The 19884-nt window shown below is 43.4% G+C and overlaps 1 protein-coding gene across 1 annotated transcript in view; it reads right to left on the minus strand.

Moving 5' to 3' along the window:
* SVEP1 (sushi, von Willebrand factor type A, EGF and pentraxin domain containing 1) overlaps positions 1–19884 on the minus strand; it is a 143258-nt gene that overhangs the window by 25901 nt on the left and 97473 nt on the right. Inside the window, exons 31-40 of the mRNA XM_054178135.1 lie at positions 18575–18748; positions 15471–15590; positions 14365–14541; positions 13382–13466; positions 12908–13099; positions 10823–10990; positions 8263–8935; positions 3972–6751; positions 2570–2795; positions 972–1127 (exon numbers count right to left, since the gene is read on the minus strand). Coding sequence (XP_054034110.1) covers positions 972–1127; positions 2570–2795; positions 3972–6751; positions 8263–8935; positions 10823–10990; positions 12908–13099; positions 13382–13466; positions 14365–14541; positions 15471–15590; positions 18575–18748 — 4751 coding nt within the window. The remainder of the gene's footprint in view (positions 1–971; positions 1128–2569; positions 2796–3971; positions 6752–8262; positions 8936–10822; positions 10991–12907; positions 13100–13381; positions 13467–14364; positions 14542–15470; positions 15591–18574; positions 18749–19884) is intronic.

Here is a 19884-nt window from a genome sequence, read left to right on the forward strand (position 1 = left end):
GGTAAACTCACATGCACTAAGTGATTAATTTATTATTGCTGTTACAACAGTACAAAGGAAGCACAATCCTACGCTCTGCTTGGTATTCACAAAACACAGCATCGAGTCAGCCTCTGCCTTAGAGACACCTTACCACCTCATGACTCTGCCTTACTGTGGGGATGGTGGAGGCCACGCTATAACACCTCAGCAACATACTTTAATTTCTGTATTCACTGCAGCTGTTGAAAACAAACGTGATGCAGCTCTGAATTAGATAGTCTCAGTCCTGATAACAGGACAGGAGTGCTGCTCCAGAGTTCAGGTAGGGTTGAAAGCCCAGTGCTCATAACAAAAACAATGGACAAGAAAGAATACTTTTCCCCTGTCAGGGAACAGAGCTGCCATTGAACAAATCTGAAATCTCCCTGATGTACTAAACTTAGAGATATCACTTTCATATCATGTAGCAATGTCATAAAACTGAGGGCAGTGGACTTTTCAGGAGCTTTAAGCCTGTAAGGCGTGTAAGGCACAATGCAGAAGACATAATGCTTGGGGCATTATGAAATTGAAAGAAGAATGCAACCTAGCTCTGGCCAGAGAACCAGTTTAAGACAGTAAAACATGAGAAATTAACTTTTCCATGGCTTATGGTCAGATGCATATACAACGCTGTGTTTGCAGAAATCTGAAACAACCTTCTGTTAAAAGAGTAAGACTGAAAGAGGTCTGCTGAATATGTGGCTCTGAGTAAGATGCTTTTATTTGATTCAGTTATACTCTTAAGTCATTCAAGGACTATCCCAGACATAGCAGGAGCATTCCACATACAATGGCAGCCACCAAAGTTCCGTGGCAGGTAAGGGTGTGTATCAGTATAGACAAGAGTTCTACCTTCTCACAGTCGTAACATTAAGAACTGAAAATGACAAGTAAAGGTGTTGTAGGTAAAAGCAAAGCAAAATGCTGGAGCTTTTGAGCTTTCTTACTTGTAATTCATATCCAGCATCACATTTATGAAGAACCACATCTTTGTAGTTGTATTTAGTGCCAACCAAAAATCCATGCTCTGGAGCCTCTGGGGTCCCACAGGACACAGGAATGCAGATGTCATCAGAAAATGGTGGCACCCAAATGCCACTTTCCTGAAAAATAAATGTAATGAGATGTGTGAAGGCACCACTTTACATGCTTAATTTGCATCTAAATGAGAAAGTTAGGAAAATCATAGCTGTGGGTGTACAGACATGGTTAATTTAATATTATCTGTATAGTTTAAGTAACACATTTAAGATGCCAACGTAGACTGCAGCTTTGCTTTGGCAGGAATGCTTAGCTTAGACTTACAACACAGAAGGACAAAAAGTAAATGGAAAAAAGAAGCGTGAATAAACAAGTGCACTTGTACAAGGTCAGGGAACAAATCATGAGGAAAAAATACTACTACAGCTGCCCTGTTCCATGTTCCATACTTTTCTCCTGGTCAGATGTCTAACACCAAAACCAAGTGCTTCTTCAACTGCTTTCCAGAGAAGGGCAACAAGGCTGGTGAGAGGCCTTGAGCACAAGCCCTACGAGGAGAGGCTGAGGGAGCTGGGATTGTTTAGCCTGGAGAAGAGGAGGCTCAGGGGAGACCTCATTGCTCTCTACAACTACCTGAAGGGTGGTTTTAGCCAGGAGGGAGTTGGTCTCTCAAGCAACCAGCACCAGAATAAGAGGACACAGCTGCACCAGGGGAAGTTTAGGCTCGAGGTGAGAAGAAAGTTCTTCACTGAGAGAGTTGTTTGCCATTGGAATGTGCTGCTCAGGGAGGTGGTGGAGTCACCATCCCTGGAGGTGTTCAAGAGGGGATTGGACATGGGGTCCGTGGTGACAGGTTGGACTTGATGATCTTTGAGGTCTCTTCCAACCTTGGTGATTCTGTGATTTCCCAGATTCTCCAAGGGAAGTCTGACACCTGAAGAGACACTCAACACACCTACTCCTGCTTCCACAGGGCTTTGAAAGAAGAAACTTATGGGGAAACCTCTCCTTATGAAGTGCTGATTCTGCAAAATCACACGTGCTTCTCATATGAGCAGCCTCCTACAACCTTAAGCCAAGGCTGTCCACTGATAATGCAACAAGAGGTTCCTAGCAGCACTGATGAGGCTGTTTGCTCCGTAACATACGTTGGATTCAAGTTTCCACAGCTGCACAGTGGATTTAAACGTGTGCTGCCTGTTTTCTTGGGAAAAAAACAACCCTCTGTACACAATTTCTCAAAATACATTCGAAATCTTGGATATATATTTTTTTTAAATCTCAGACATTATTTATTCCTTGAAATGTGATAAAATGAATGCTCTTACAAAGGATAGCGTTATCTTTTGATGAAAGCAGAAATGAAGAATTTCTAGTTGTGAAAGTCTGTACAAGGGGAACTAATAATTGCCCTTACTGGGCAACAAGGAAGCATCTGATATTTTGCAGGACATGTTTTCAAGTTTTTTTAATTGAGTGCAGTTAACAGCCAAAAAGCTAATGAGGGCATGAGGAGGCGTCTTTACAAAGCTGGCAAAGCAAAAGGGTGCAAGTAACACTATACCTTGCATGTAGATGTGCTTGCTCCCACCAGTCTGTAGCCTTCTATGCATGACAATGTGATGTTTGTGTTCACAGTGAAGTTGTCCCCGGATACAATGAGATGGGTGATATTTTCTGGGAGAGGACACTTTCTAGGGCAGCAAGAAATACTTTGAAGAGACCACTGTCCATCTTCCTGGCAAATGCAGACATCCACCTCTGCCACCATTGTGTAGCCTTCCAGGCATCTGCAATACAGCATGAAGACCTGACCACAGAGACATAGCTGGGGATGAGCTAACCCATAAACTACAAAGTTAGTCATTTTTCAGCATTAGTTGTTCATAAAGACACCTTGGGATTCCTCCATTATGTCAAAGTAAGGCATCTTTAAGGATGCATTCCTGGACTGAGCTAATTCTGTCAAGAGCTGAAAGCTTGGGACTTCACCTCCAATTGCTTCAATACTGCTGCAGCACCATAATGGGAAGTGAGTTGGTGGTTTTAGTGTTCGGAGGGTACTGAGCACTTCAGTGCACTTCCTACACTGCCCTTTCCTTTGCAAGGGAGAAGCAGCGGCCTTTTTGTTAGGCAAACAGTGTATGAGTACCAAGCAATTCTACAAATGATCTCACTTTCTTCCAAGAACAAACGAAGCCTTAGGCTGATCACAGGCCATTTACTCAGTCATTCAAGGCTGATTCATTCTGTTCACATGGTGCTTCACCAAAAGCAGCTCACCTGGCTTGCACAAGTGGGTTCACTTGTAGCAAGGCAGACACCAGCACCCTCTTCACCATGTGAAACGTACATGGAAATGACTGATACTGTAAAATTTGTCCATAAGCCATCCCCAAGTTGTGTCTCATACTATCATTTGCTTTTACTGCCAAAAAAACTGTCTCACCTTGGAGAATGAGATGGGCAGTGTGCACACTTCAAGAAATTAACAACCCCCCCTTTCTCATATCTGATTAAGGAGCAACTTTACATCAGCAACACTTACAGGGCACTGTGGCAGTACAGGAGATGACCTTTCAGTATTACAACAGCAATCTAAAGCAAGAGGAAGACATAAATGGGGTGCCAAAAAGGGAGAAAAAATGCACACCCTGCTGACTATTGTTGCCACCTGCTAAGAAAACCTGAATGTCCAGATTAGTGTTTCAGAGAAGAATGCAAACTAAAGGCAGTAGAGGAGTGCAGCCCACCAGGTGGAAATACCTTGCTGGAGCTTTGACAGTTGTCCAAAGAATATTCTATAGGTGCATGGGAGTGTGAGCTTTATCAGTCTGAGCAAGTGATAGGGCACAACGTTCCTTCCAGGTTTTTTGAAAACCTTCACTAACTGAGGGTGCATAAAATCTCTCTCTTCATTCCTTCAGAGATTTTTTTTGGAGACAGAATGACAGCAGTACTCTTACCTGTACTGGACCTTGCTCCCATAGGTATAAGTGTTTCCAAGAACCTCTGCATTTGGGACAGAAGGTGGTGGGCCACAGCTTAACAGCTCGCAGCTGGGGTATGGCTTTTTCCAGACACCACTCTCCATACAAGTCAGCTCTGAGGTTCCGCGCATGACAAAACCAGTCAAACAGGTATAGATAATGGTATTCTCATCTGCAGGACTGCTCCCATTGATAAATGTGTTGGGGATGATGGGTGGAGAGCCACAGGAAATCTGCCCACAGCGAGGAAACCCAGAACTCCACTTGCCAGCTGCCTCACAGGTGACTTCAGAAGGCCCCAGCAGTTTGAAGCCCTCCAGGCACTGAAACTGGGCAGTTTTCCCACAGGTGAAATCTGAACCAAGAACAACCCCATTCTGAATCTGTGGCGTAGGACACAGACAAGGGAGGCAAGATGGAAGGCTTCCACTCCAGGAGCCATTGGACAAGCATTGCCGTAAAGAATTGCCACGCAACTCATAGCCAGGGAAGCACACATACTGGGCAAAGTCCCCATAACTAAAGCCTGAGCCATTCAGAAAGCCGTGGGAGATGTCTTCAGGAGGTCCACAAATGACTGGCTCACAGTGCGGAGCTTCTGAGTCCCAGGTACCATTACTCTGACAGGTAAGCGCAGATACCCCTTGCAGACTATATCCTTCATTGCAGTAATAGTGCACTTGCTTCTTAAAGCCAAAATCCGAGCCACTAATTCTCCCATTGGAAAGAGGCAGTGGCACCTGGCAGGTCACAGCTTTACACACTGGAGCGATTCCACTCCAGCTGCCATTTTCAAGGCAGACTCTGCTCCTGTCCCCGTCTAACAGGAAGCCTTCATTGCAGCTATACTCCGCATGTCTCTGGAATGTGTACTCCTTTCCAGTCACCTGACCATTCTCCAAGACTGGTGGTGGACCACAGGAAACAGGAATGCAGATTGGTTCACTACCATCCCATTTCTGGTTCTCTTGGCACCTCCTCTCTGTGGGGCCATTCAACTGGTATCCAGGATCACACTTATAGTAGAGAACGCTCCCAAATGTGTAGTTTTCCCCTCTTATGTTCCCATTCATCAGCTGGGTGGGTGAGTTGCACGTGACTGCTTTGCAGTACGGAGCTGTGTTACTCCACTGCCGACTTGGCAAGCAGAGCCGCGTGTCGGAGCCCACAAGAGTGAAGCCTGGCTTGCAGGTGTACCGCACTGCGCTGCCCAGGGTGTTCTCAGTGAAATGCAAAAAGCCATTCTCTGGGGGTGATAGCAAGGTGCACTCTATGGAAACACAGGCAGGGGCAGTGCCATTCCAAGCTCCATCTTCCTGGCAAGCTAGAACAGGGTTTCCCAGCAGTTCGTAGCCAGAGTAACATGTGTATAAAATGATTGTTCCAAATAAGAAAGTGGTGAGCTGCACTGCACCGTTCTCCTTCAAGGAAACTTTGAACTCTTTCAAATTGTCAGCCAGTAACATATGTGAAAGGGAAGGACTCTCTGAAACACCACCCTGGTCAGAACGTCTTTCCCCATGTCTCACCTGCACATACTCCCCAAAGTCAATGTGAGGAGGCAGGCCACAATCTGCTGGGAGGCAGGTTGGTGTGGAGCTAGACCAGCCTGATTCTTCACAGGTCTGCATGGCAAGGCCAGACAGCTGGAAGCCTGGCACACAGCTGTAAATAACCATGGCCCCATAGCTATAATCTGCACCCTCCACAAAGCCATTCTCTATGGGCTGAGGGGGCTGGCAGTTTATGGCTTTGCAGGATGGAACCTCTGTGCTCCACTCCCCTGTCTCTAGGCACCTCAGTGTTTCTTCTCCTTGGAGTTGGTAACCTCTGTCACAGGAATACCTAACAGTCTGTGCATAATGGAAGTTTGTGAATGAGTATTTGCCATTGAGGATCTTCTTAGGCCTTGGGCACTGAATAGGTTTGCAAGCTGGCCTTCCTCCAAGCCACTGGCCATCTTCACCACAGAGAATGGTTGTGTTCCCCACTAGTTCAAAGCCTGGTTTACAAGTATAGACAGCTGTGCTAAGGAAGGTGAGGCCTTGCACATCAACAATGCCATTCTGGATTTCTTCTGGTTGGGGGCACTCCACAGGAATACATTCCGGCAAAGGCAAGCTCCATGAGCCATCAGCAGTGCATCTGATGGTAGACTCACCCTTCAGTAAAAACCCATCCACACAGATGTATTTCACAGTGCTACCAAAATGAAGAGTGGAAGTCAGTGGGTCACCAAAGGGGATGTATGGAGGTGCAGGACACTGTACAACCTTGCAGAAAGGAAAGGAATCGTTCCACTGTTGGGAAGGCAAGCATTTCAGTACAGAGGAGCCATGCAAAACATAACCTTCCTTGCAGGAGAACTGCACAACACCAACTTGGTAAGCCACTTCCCTCAAAACCAGCTGGTTTTCTGCCAAAGGTGGTTCTGAACATTTTGTTGGCACACACTTTGGGCTTTGCTTTTTGTTCCATTTCCCAGACTTCTGACATGTCCAAGAAACATCTCCAATCAGCTCATAGCCTTCATCACAGAAAAACTCAACTTTGGAGCCCATATCAAAAGTTTCTCCCTTGGAGTAGCCATGCTGGATGGGTGGTGGTTTTCCACAGCTGAGTGGAACACAGCGAGGAGGTGATTCACTGTACCACTGCCGATTGGCTTGGCAGACAAACACTGAGCTCCCAACCATCTGGTAGCCAGACTCACACTGATAATTTGCTTGATTCTCAAAGAAGCGTCCAGTTGTTTCCTGCAAAACAGTTAAGATGGGAACATGTCTGAAACGAAGATGCATGACTGAGGAAAATAAAAGGCTGACTGAATGTGTGTTCTCTTGCTCTGCTTCCTATCTGAATACCAGACAGCAGTAAAGGCTGTTTGCAAAGGAATGAATACACATAACTGACACAGAATGTTGTGCCTCAAGCTATGTACACTGTTCTCAGGAAATCTGAGGGCACCATCAAAGAAAACAGAAAATTCAAGGCTTAGAAGGTAAAAGCTAGAAAATATTTCCTCTGCTTTTCCCCCTCCTGACCCATGAGGTGCAAAGATAGGTAGACAGGAAGACTGAAAAGAAATGGGTCAGGAGAAGCAGGTGTGAAAAGGCCTACTGCTACAATTCTTTAGTTCACAGGCATATTCAAGGCTGGAACCCTTAGATATACTACTACCAGGAGACATTTATAAGCGCCATATAGGTAGCTGCAGGGTCATGGGCAGGTGGCTGAGGAGCAAAGTTCCAGGCTAAGCTCTGACTGAGGTAACAAAAAATGTCTCTAAACAGAAGGAATATCTGAAGGAGTGATCCTACGTAAGGAAGGCAACACAGAGTGATATGTATTTATTATGCAGTTGTGGTGGGTTGAAATTTCCCCCCAACATTAACATTTTCAGGGCATAGCCTAGAACTACCACAGCAGTCTGTGTGGGAGTCCAGATAAATATTGCTGCTGGAAGCCCATGCAGGAACTGGGATGCAGCCTCATTCTCCCTTTCTGGCCTCCCCCCTCCCCTCCCACCACCATTTTTTGCAAATGGAGATGAGCTGGTGGCTAGGCTGAAAGAAGTGTGGGTGTTCATAAGGAAAATTCTTTAAAGATTCCAAGTTAAATCATTACAACAGTGTTGTTGATCTTACACAGTACTACCCATGTGCATCAAAGCAGAACAAGGGTCAAGTGGTTGTTACAGATTTGCCACATTGTCACATTGCAGAATCTCATTGCCACAATGAGATTCTGAACTTCAGGAATTGCTGCAATGTGATTTAATATGGAAAGGTAAGTTCTGACTTCAGGAAAGGTGTGTGTTTGTATTGAAATTAAGAGAAGTTAACCCAAGGTAATTTGTTTATCTGTGGCAAATCAGATTATTTTTTTCATACCAGTAAAAAGAGCAAGGCTTGTGAACTGGCAACAATACTTCAAATGTCTCCAGATGGCACTGGAAAGCCCCCATGAACCAAAAAAAAGGAAAATTAAGACATGAAGGAAATCAATTGATTGTCATATGGCACCTTGCATGTCCTGATTGAAAACCCACTTAGGGATAGGAAATCCCATGGAAGTGTCAATGTCTTTCAGACACAGATCTACTGCAAATCCACTTGTTTTCCCCTTTGCTTACTCTGTCCAGTGATGTGCTTCCTCAACTATAAAAGGAGAGCAAATCATAAGAAGGAAAACCCCAACAGCTGCATTTGTGAAGAAATACTCAGTTTGCTGTGGTACCAGGCAGATGAGAAAACTCATTCTGTACCTTAATAAAGCCATTCTCAAGCTGTGGTGGTTCTCCACAGGACACAGGATGGCATGTGGGTAAAGTGCCACTCCAGTTTCCAGTGGCCTCACAGGTCCGCTTCTTCTCTCCCTTGATGTAGAACCCCTTGTTGCAGCTGTAAGCCACCACTGCTCCAAAGCTGTAGTTGGCCCCACTGACATAGCCATTGCTGATGTGGGGAGGCTCTCCACAGCGAACAGGGATGCACTGGATGCTCAAAGGAGAAGGATTCCACTGACCCCCTCGAAGGCACTCGATCTTGGCTGAAGTGTTGAGAACAAAGCCTTCCATGCACTTGAAGCTCACAATGGAGCCAGCTGCAAACCTGGCTTTGCTAATGGACTCCAGGATACTGTATGAGACGGTGGATGGCTTCTCACAGAAATCAGCTATGCAGTGGGGCATCTCCCTGCCCTCTGGAGGTACCCACTTCCCTTCTGCATTGCAAAGCAGCTGAGAGTTATCAGCCAGGCTGTAGCCATCTGAGCAGAAGTAATAAGCTATATCACCAAAGAGGCGGTGGCTGCTCTCTGGTGATGCATTTTCCACATGGGGTGGTTCATCACAGGACACTGCCAGGCACTGCTGATTGTTCACACTCCATTCGCCGCTGGCTAAGCACTCTATGGTTGCAGGACCAACTAACGTGTAACTGTGGATAAGGAAACCACACAGGAAGTAAAAAACACAAACATTGTCAGATGCTACCTACAGTTGCCTGAAGGCCCTGCAGTGTAAGCGTGCTTGCCAGCACCCCAATACAAAAGCTCTTACCAAATTCAAAAGGAAAATCTTAATGCCTACATGCCTGCAGGTGAGGTATCACAATGAGGAATATCCTAGCACAGCTTGTGTATATTGTTTCTCTCTTCTCTGCCCACCTCATTACCATTCCTGAACTTCTATTTTGGTGGAAACTACTACAACAAACCTAATGTGATGCAACAGGCCATACAATCCCCAAAGAAATGATCCCACCAAGAAATTCTTCCTCTTTAGCAGGACTGAATGGTGAAGAAATTGATGAAAAGCTCATAAAGGCCTCTTGGTGTCAATTTTGTTACTGAATGAGAAAATCCTTAGTGAGTTACCCAGAAATGCTCTTGCCAAAAATGGCAAATTGTAACAAATACTTCCTAAAGAAACATTGTAAAAATCGTTGTAAATGCCATTAAAAAAATAATGCTGAGTAGAAAAAATAAAAGCATCTTTAACAATTAAATTCTGCAACATGATTACTGTTAGTGCAGTTGTGTTTCTCTAATGTGTTTCTGGGATACAGTGACAGGCATTAGTCACTGAAAGCCCTGCTGCTTAAAAATGCAACAGTACAGAGTACAGACACAGTACCTGTGAGTATCTTCTTCCTCTGTTTGGAAATCTCTCTGGTGTGCCCTCACAGAAAACAAAGAAACAATAGCTACTGCAAAATTCCCAGGAGACTTTCCAGCTGCAGGCTGGAAACTGGTTGTGCAGATTCTGATGGCAACATCTGTAGAAGTGCTTTGTCTTTATTTGCAGCATTTGTTTCCAAAGCCTCATGACTAGACTCCAGAGAAACTGTTACATCCCAGCGTTTAATATGATCCGCTCTATTCATTGTCACACACAGCTGTGACCTTCTTTAAATGCTGCTATCTTGTCCAATTTAAATTGCTTGCACAGGAAGGAGAAGTGTTTTTTTTTAAATTTATAATACAATCAAAAACTAGAATAAGGATGCTTTGCTTCATGTTTCACATCACATTAAACTAGAATAAGGATGCTTTGCTTCATGTTTCACATCACATTGGGAAGCCAGACAGTTGATATGAAAAACGCGGGCTTATCAATCTACATTTTTACATCAGGAAGGAGCAGAAAATCCTCCAGCCAGTTAGGGCCTAACCTGGCAAATCTCTGCCTTTTGGAAAGACCAGTTTCAAGAAATTCACTGGAACTGCTTGCAGGCTACAAAGACAAGCATGTGCAAAGGTTCTTCCAGGATGGAAGTCTAGCATTATATTCATGCTCAACATTGGCAGAAAGGAGCCTCCCCTTTGGATGAAATACGGTCTGAAAAGGTTTTTACGCTCAGTAGGTGGAGACCAAAGAAAAATAATGAGCCTCAATGAAGGAGGAATCAAGAATTCCAAAGAAGCAGAATTTAGAACATCAGAATTGACAGTTCTCCTAACACCCCAACCAGTTTTCTTACAGCCTGAAGAGACATAGGAAATTGTTTATGAGCAGGGCCTTGAGTTTACCACAGAAGTACTAGTTCTGTAGTAATTCCAAGGGAGATAGCTCCCTACTGAATTTGTGTGTCATTCCCCATGAGTCTTTTCCATTCTTCTCTTCCAAAGTGTGTTCAGCTTCCATGAACCTACTTTAAGAAATGCCTATGTTTCCTGTACTAACTTGACAGCCCCCAAAAAATCTCCATCACATTTAATTTCTAGCAAATTAAGACAGAAGCACTAAAAATTAAAGGACTTGTGAAGCAGTGCACCAGTTTTATTCATCCTGGCTATTAGTCCAGCAATGCTAATCTACGTACCCTTCCTTACACGTGTAAGAGACCGTGTTTCCAAAAGTAAAGTTATTTCCACTGATGACAGCATCTTTGATGGCAGGAGGGGATCCACAAGAGACAATATTACACGTTGGAGGTGTGCTGTTCCAGTTCCCTGAAGATGCACAGACAAGTACAGAAGGTCCCTGAAGGCTAAGACACAAAGATTGTTATTAAAGCAGTCAATGCAGTCCAGGTGAGAAACAGAGATAGAAAGAGGTGCTTTGTTTCTCACTGTCCCAGTGAAAACAAGGGGAGTCATCCACTGACTTCAGTAGAGGCCATAATTTATCATTCTCTGTTCAAGAAGAAGCATTGCTGATGCTATGAAGAAAGCTGGCCACATTATTTTGGACGGATAGTGGATACATATGGGGGCTCAATGCACTGCACAGACACACATGTAACTTATGCTGTAGCACTGCCCATCTTTGAGCCACAAAAGAAAGTCACAAGATGCTTTAAATATTTACTAAAGGTTAAAGATTGATCTGTATGCCATCAAAATCATGCCAATCTTGAGACCTGCAAATAGGCTTCAGTTTGAGACTTGATTCACTCAAGGACTTAAACACTGTCTCCACTCAGGAAACTGAAGAGAAAGCTCCAGTTCAGCTTAGTTTACAAAAAGGAATTCAGTTCCTTTAGGACATAAAGAATTTTGCCACATACCTTTGAAGCTGATGGTATTTTTTTGTTTCCCTAGCTGAGGAAACGGCAAGGCATTGGTACAAAAGGTATGACTCAGTGGTCTAAACAGAGGTATTCAAATACTGCCTTGAGATGCTCTGGATGAACCCCCTCATCTCCAGCTGCTATGTGAGGTGACTATGGATTCCTAGTAGGTCCCATCACATATCTGGGAGCCAGATATCTGATTACCTACAATTTTGTCCCAAAAAAATGTAGATCTGAATGTTTATTTGGTTGAAATGAGCTCAGGACTTAATGGAAGAGAACAACACTGACCTGTAAAGCTGTTACAGATACGGCACAGGCCCTTCCATGGCACTAGGCTCTGCATACTTCTGGCAGTATGTTTAAGATAGAAAGGACATAAGAGGTACTCGAAGGAAGACAGTGGGCCCACACTTAGGTCCAGAAATAATACATGAGAGGGACACTGTTTGTGAGGGCCTCTCCTGGAGTGGTGACCACAAAAGAGAGAACATCTCTCACCAAGCTATGCTAGACAGGTAAAGAGTCATAACTAATGCAGTGTTTGCTGCTTACATGTCCTAAATTCATGGTCAAAAACCTCACTGACACTGGTTAAACCACTGTGTGATTTAATGGGGTACAGATAAGCCCATGTTGTGGATCTACTACTTAAAACTACACTGGACTGCAGCTGAGGTATCCATTTGTATCAACACAATTAAAACATTCAGCAAATCAGCACAGCTCATATACCTGCCCTCATCTCACAAGGGAATACTTGGAACAGGATAATTCAGAAAGCTTTTAGTCCTAAACAGGTCCATATGAGACCACTTATGTCACAGGAAATCTGCTAGAGGTACAAGCAGATATCAGATGGGGCAGAAACTTGCCCTTAAAGCCACATCTTGGATATATAGCATTACTGTATTAATTTTTAATTGCAGCACATCAAAAATGCATTTCAAATCTAATTGCTTGCAAACATAAAGCAGAATTCAAGCCTAGAATAAATAACTACAATGAAGAGTTCAAGAACTCAATTAGTAACTTCCAGAAGGTTCTTTCACTAAAAGCATTGCAAAGCAAAAGCAAAAATACTATTGGGTATGTGCTAAGGCTGTAGGGGTAATATACTCTGAAGCCAAAAGAGAGTCTTTCAAAAATAATAACAACTATTTTTCTGAATATTCAAAATAGGTCTTTGGGCTTGATGGAAAAACTAAATAATTTCTGATTTGATCCTAAACTGCTTCAGTTTAGGATGCAATATATAAAGAATTATGTTTAAATTCTACTTTGGTATTTTATCTTTCTGAGCAATGATCCCAGCTGTCTCTTTTAGATGTAAGTCAGACCTTCTGGCAAGCATGCCAACAGCATTTGGCTCAGGAATGTTCCTGCCTTTACCTGTATCCATTGTCACAGGTGTATGATGCAGAAGAAAGGTAGGTCGTGCCAGTGAGTGTGTATTTCCCATTGCTGATATCCTGTGGGCTAGGACAAGTCACCAGTTCACAAGATGGGGGAGGATGACTCCAAACACCACTAGCAAGGCACAGAATCTCCTTTTCACCCACCAAGTTGTATCCATCATTGCATCTGTGAAGAGAAGAAGTGCTGTCAAGCACGGAGCATTTTATGTACATCCTTTTCCTCTCTTCACACCAGCATACATATTTTTTCTCTGCAGGACACAGAGAAATAGTACTGGGATAAACATCCATCTCTGACAGCAAATAGCCACAGCTATAACCAAATGCCTTTCCATTACTTTAATCCCTCCTCTCCTTCAGTTCAACCACTCCCAATTCAAGCATACTCTCATTTATTGCCAAATTCTCCATCAATTAATTTTACACTTCAAACACACTGAATTCCTACCTGTACACCACCTTATTGTGGTATGTAAAATTTGAGCTTGAAATGGCACTGTTCTCTGGAATAACTGGACCATCACAGGATATAGCTTTAAAAAGACAGGATCAGAAGAGAGGTTGAACAACACAAATGGGAAAAAAACAAACAACCAACCCCCCCCCAACAAACAGAAAGGAAGATCAAGATTTGCTTTGTTTTCCCTAAATAGGTTTGAAGAAGTGTAATGCCCTAGGTAAGACTAGGTTCTTGACTAAGCTATAGCTGACATTTAGGGCTCTTTGTCTGATTTCACCTTACTGAGGAATTGGACTAACTGGAAATAAGTAGTTGGAATTGTTCTACAAACCATATGCTTGACTGTCAAGAGAATTCCATATCCAGCCCTCCCTATAGATAAAATAATTGGGTTTGTTTTTTGATTGTTTGGTGGTTTTTTTTTGTTTGGGGGTGTGTGGTGTTTGCCCTTTTTTTGTTTTGTTTTTATTTTGGTTTTGTTTGTTTGTTTGTTTTTTACATTGTCTCTGTCACCCCTTCATTTATACCCTGCTGCTTCTGCTCATTAGTTCCAGAAACAATTTCTGCGATTATACCATATATTGGTGCATGCACCAGCCTGTCCTCTCTGGCAACCATTGAAACACAGTTAATCATCTTTAAGACATTAAGTTCCCACAAGTCCCTTGAAAAGAGAAGGCTGGGTGGAGAAGAAAGACACTTTCAATGCTTGCATAACAAAGAGATGAGTTTACATCTCTGACCCTTTGAAGAATCTGCATAACAGAGTGCCACTATGGATATGAGGACTGCTGAAAAAGCTTCAGCTGGTGCATACACCTCTTAAGACAAGAGAGACTTCAACAGTGTGTCCCAGTTCTTTTAGGGCAGGGTTTCATCAGCTGCCATGGTCTCTAAAGACACTGCATCACTACTTTCCCTCTATATCTAACAACATGCCTTACAGGACACCTTCCTCCCAGGAACCACACCTTCACAATATGGTACTGGGTGGCTCCACTCTCCAGACTCCATGCATGTGAGCTTAGTCACTCCTGTCAGCCGAAACCCTTCTTCACAAGAGAATGTTACTTGACTGCCAACACTGTAAGTGTCCCCGGACAAAAGGCCATGTTCAGGATTTCCTGGATTACGGCACTTCACTGGTTCTGAGGAAGGAAAAGAGAAACTACCAACAACATAACTAAGTACCAGGCTTCATAAACAAGTTTCAGGTGGTATCTTTGGGAGTCTTCTGAAAGCAGGAAGGCAGAGCATGTGTGAAAACAGTCATAAGAAGTTTACAGGCTTACCAGCTTTTCTGTGTTCTCTGTGTATGTGACAGGCACTGAAGACTTGTGCGGGTAAGCTAATCTTGATGTGGAAGAGCCCTCTGTAACTAAGTTTGCATTAATTGCCAGGAATAAACACATCTCACAGCCACTTTTCCCTCTGTGATGGAAAGCTCATTCCAGCATGTTCAACCCTGAACATAAAATCAGCTTTTAGCCCAGCCTAAGCCACTGTCTTGTCATCTTCACACAAAGTTTCACCTTGCTTAATGTTTTCACAGCTCAAGCCATACTCGGATGCCTGTATTCAAATATTTCTTCAGAGCACAAGTCTGCTTTAAGAAGGGGTTGTGGAGTCTCCCTCTCTGGAAACTTTCAAAGCCCACCTGGATGCATCCTGTGTGGACTACCCTAGGTGGTCCTGCTTTTGGCAGAGGGGTTGGACCTGATGATCTCTGGAGGTCCCTTCCAACCGCTAACATTCTGTGATTCTGTGAAGGGACACATTGTGGCATGCAGCCTTCCCAGGACTTCAGCATGTGCTCCACATGCAACGGGATTTTGCATGTGCGTGTTTCTCAGAATGAACCCCAACGACAGCCTCCCACAGGGAGAGGTGAGCTCTCAAGAAACAGAGACACTTCATCACAGCCTCATTCAGGCCAAAGTGACCTACAGATGAGAGCAGGTCTGTCCTGTACCTCCCTGGGTATCAATCACCGGCAACTGTGTTCCACAGTGGGAGGCAGAATTCTGGGGTACACAGAACCTTGGAAAGGCTAGAATGATGTTTTTCTCTTCCATACCTGCACATTTTTTACCATCTCCTGTGTAGGGAGGGATGCAAGTGCAAACATAAGATCCATTTGTGTTGAGGCAAGATGCATGTTCATCACAGTCTGATCCAACTGCACATTCATCAACATCTACAAAGAGGAAACACAGAAAAGATGTCACTGGGTAGCATTTGTAATAATCACCTGCTCTCTGTCTCACTAACTCTCAAGATGAATTGCTTTAATTAGTATAATTAAGAACCACTCTTACTTCAATCACATTTTTGACACACTAGTAAAAATATTTTGCATTAAAATTCATACTTATGGCTTCTATATAATTTACCATACAGTATTGTGAAACATGAGAAAACCAGAGACAAAACCCATTAACTTCAAGTCAATAATTCAACCAAAGTATCTAGTTTCCAAGTAGTAAAAGACAAGACATTAACTTACATGCTGTTACTACTATTTTGGACAGACACTGTGAGGGAGGATTTCTGTATTAAATAATTGCTTGGGAAACCCTCTATGCCTCAAACTTCCCACTTGTGAGACAAGAAAACTTGGCCAAGAGGAGAAACACTCTGAACATAAAATATGATTAGATCCCCATCTTTGCTGAAGAGAATTACATTAGACTAGAAAGAAGAAGTGCCTGCAGTTGCCAGAAAAGTTAAAATGTGTTCAAAACATACTGGTTACTACAATTAAGTATGTATATGATAGCAGTGTCCAGAAATGCCAGTTGATTATTTATGTTCCACATGGGTTGATACTATCCAGCTAAAAATAATCCCTCACTCTGGAACACTTTATGTCAGCTTTTGAATCCTGACTGTACAAAAGTCTCCTTGGTATGTAAACAAATTGTAAATAGCAAAGCGTCAATTTTAAAGTACCTAAATGAAAAATGCTGGCACCAGGGATTATTCTTTACATAAACCAGAATGTAGACATAGACAGAACATTTTTTTTTCATGAAAAAGCCCTGATACAGGACAGCTGTTGAACTAGGTATACCAGACAGACATACAGCTGGAGTTCTTTGCCCATTTCCAGACAAAATCAAACCAAACCAAACCAAACCAAAAGGCAACTTGCTTAAAAAAGCAACAAAATTTACTGATCTGATATGTTTATTTTTCATTGCTGAATAGGTCTGTTCATTGTAAAAATAATCCAATGATGTTCTGAAAAGGATTGTCCTTCTGACATGCAGGATGAAAACTTCACAGCACAATCAAAGCAGCTGCCAATTACATAAGCATTGAGAATGCAAAGTGCTACCACAGCAGAACTGGAATGACTACTCCTCCTGTAATGTCTTGTAAGGCAGAGAAGAGTGGAAGGACACTATGAATCAGAGTTAAGACAGCAAAGAGAATGCCTCAGGGCATAGGTGTACCAGGTTTTGTTAGCACCTGCCTGGAGCATGAATCAGAAAGGTAAAGGGTGGGTCAGGGTGATAAAGCCTTTCTTGTTTTCATTCCTCCCTGTGTCTCTTCTGCTTTATGACAGACAAGGCAAGCTGGGCACAGGGCTTTTGCTTCTCAGTATCATGTTTCCAGATGCACAGATGTCAAACTATTTGGACAGCCTTGCAGCATCTGCTCTGGGCCCACCCAGTTTTAGGCCTTAGTATTCAGTGCAAAGAAGAAGAGCAAAGAGAGAGGAACATCAGATTTGACTCTTTGGAGGTTCTGAAGGATTCCTGGGTATGCAACCAGATGGATTTGCCCCCAGTGTGGATGCTGCCAGAACTCTAAGACTCCTGGCTTTTCTTTTGCCCATTATGACTAAAAGAATTATGTGCTGTATCCACATAAAATTAAGAGTCAAATACAAATCTTGCCAGGTTGTTACAGTGCAACTTCTACGGTAGGCATGACTAAGACAGCAGAAATCCAATACAACTAGCTAGTGGATTGCAGCAGGAATCTGCAGGAGACATGGCCCTAACAGGACAGTCACACTTAGTCTTTCATATGCTATAATGCTGGTCAGTCCCACCTTTCAGCTCCTGCAGGTGCATTTGGTGTACCAGACCCATTTGACAAGAAAGTAAGTTGTGGTATGGCAACTGTGTGAACGATATCTGTAAGTACACTCCCAGCTCTCTCAATGCTGCAATTGCTCCCTGACAGATGTGTGTGACTAATAAACTCCCACAATGGAAGAAGGCTCAGAAGAGATGGATATGAAGCTTAGTGAATAATGCTGACTGTGACTCACCACAGTTCTTAACAATGGTGCTAACGTGAGATAAGGGAACAAGCAGGTGGTCTCTGGTTTAGGTAAGCAGCTCTCAACAGTTAAGTGGATTAACTGGTGATGTAAATGCTTCTTCTTGAGTTTATTAAAAGAGCACAAAGGTCTCCCTGAGTTAGCCAGATCTGTATGGTGGGGAACTGAGTGTGTGGCTCAGGCCAAGACAGAGTGCAAAAACCAGACATCTAGCAAGGAGTTTGTTTTGGTTTCAACCCATGTACTCATTCTCAGACACCAGCGACACCCAGTGTCAACATGGTGAGCACATTATACAGAGCGGTAGTGAGAAACATGTCAGCATTGTGATTAACTGATTGTGATTGCAGCTGCTGTGTTTTGCTAAGTGTAACTGGCATTTATTTGTCTTGTATTATGCAGTGTGTTTTGTATGTCTCTGCTAAACCAGAAATCCTGTACAGCATCAAGTGTCTTGAGATAAGTAAATCTGATATCAAACATTACAACTTCCATCTGTGGAACAGCTAAATGTAAATGAACTTGGTCAGAGAGTATGGAAACTGACAGCATGCTGAAGCAAAGGGAAATGCACAGATTAGAAACTCTGGGTGCAAGGAGTCCAGGGTTAAATGAACCTGGAAGGGGAGAGAGATGAGAGTGTACAATGCAGGCTTATTAAGCAGATGTTGTAGGGCACAAGAGGTCTGACATTAAAAAGTGTCATAATGTAGTTTTGCTTTCACATAGTGTTGAGTACAGTATTTCAGTTATGTACTCTGGTGTAATTTCTGAGACTCTGGTCAGTCCTCACAATTTCAGAATGGAATCCTACCCAAACCCAAGGGCACAGGAGAACTGCAAAACCACCAGCTCATGCTGTCAAGACATATGGCATATCTTACCAAGGCAAGATGGTGAAATACTGCTCCAGCTCCCATTGTCCAGGCACAACATCCTGGAGTCACCCAACAAATAGTAGCCATTGTTGCAGTGATAGGTAACAGTACTGCCAGCAAAGAAGTCCTCAGCTGAATAAAATCCATTTTCTAAACGTGGAGGCACTCCACAGCTGATTCCTGCAATGAGTGAAAAAAGGGCACAGCTATTAGCAGAGTAGACAGACCAGCTCCAGAATAATTCCACACAAGAGCCACTATTGAATATTTTTCCTCTGCAGCTGTGGAATCCCATTTGCAAGAAGGCCCAGACCTTTTCTGAAGTAGCTAATTGATTCTGGGTCTGGTGGAGGGTCTTGTTTTGTGGACACTTGTCAATCAAAGATTGAGCAGGCTGCTCTAGCTCCAGCTATTCAGCTAGCTCTGGAGGACTAATAACTGAGCAGGCACTCTTCAGTCACGACACTCACCCTGATAATGAGTGATCCTTGGTGAGTTTTAAGGAAAAAGGAAATGTAAGTTTGCCTCAATGGAGGTTCCTGCTTCTTCCCTTCACAGAAAGACATGCTCAACATTACTGTGTTGGAGAACTGCAAAACTAGCTAATAGGTTACAGCTAAGAAGTTACAGTAATAGTCTGAGACTAGGGAGCACATAAACAACACAGAGAGAGAAACTGACCCCATATAAAGCCTTGGGTTTCACTTCGGCTGTAGTAAAAAACCCCTTCTAATCCCAGCTGTGCCAGAATAAGGCATCATTACACCTTCCTGCTGGAGGCTGCTATTTATTCCAGCAGAAATGCTTCTGTGCATCCTCATTTCAATCAAGATGACATGAACTTACTCCAGCAGCTACAGGGCTCATCTTCGTAACTACAGGGACTGTAGGCAGCTCCTTGCCCCCTAACTGTGTGCAAGAATGACACAGTAAGACACTTTCAAGTGTTTAGAGCCAGTGGTAACAGATACCAAGCACTTGCTGTAACAAAGGCAGGGGAACCTATGGTTTGGGTGCCTTTGGTATGAGAAAAAGGACTGTGGTAGGTGAAGACAGTGATTACAACAAGCCTAATATAGTCAGTACAAGAATCTTCTCTATAACACACCCTCCATTATAAAACATGTAGTATGCACCTGCTTTCATTCATCAGGTGCTTGCACAAAAGGCTAAGAAAGGCCAGTGGGTGAGTCTGGCTGTCATTCACTCAGCATGTTTGAGGCAGGTCAGCCCTGTTCTCTCTGAGCTCTGTGCTCAATAGGTAGAACTTCCAGACCCTATATAGAGAAATCAGATGACAACACTAACACAACTGT

This window comes from Dryobates pubescens, chromosome Z, assembly GCF_014839835.1.
Source record: "Dryobates pubescens isolate bDryPub1 chromosome Z, bDryPub1.pri, whole genome shotgun sequence".
Classification (NCBI taxonomy): domain Eukaryota; kingdom Metazoa; phylum Chordata; class Aves; order Piciformes; family Picidae; genus Dryobates; species Dryobates pubescens.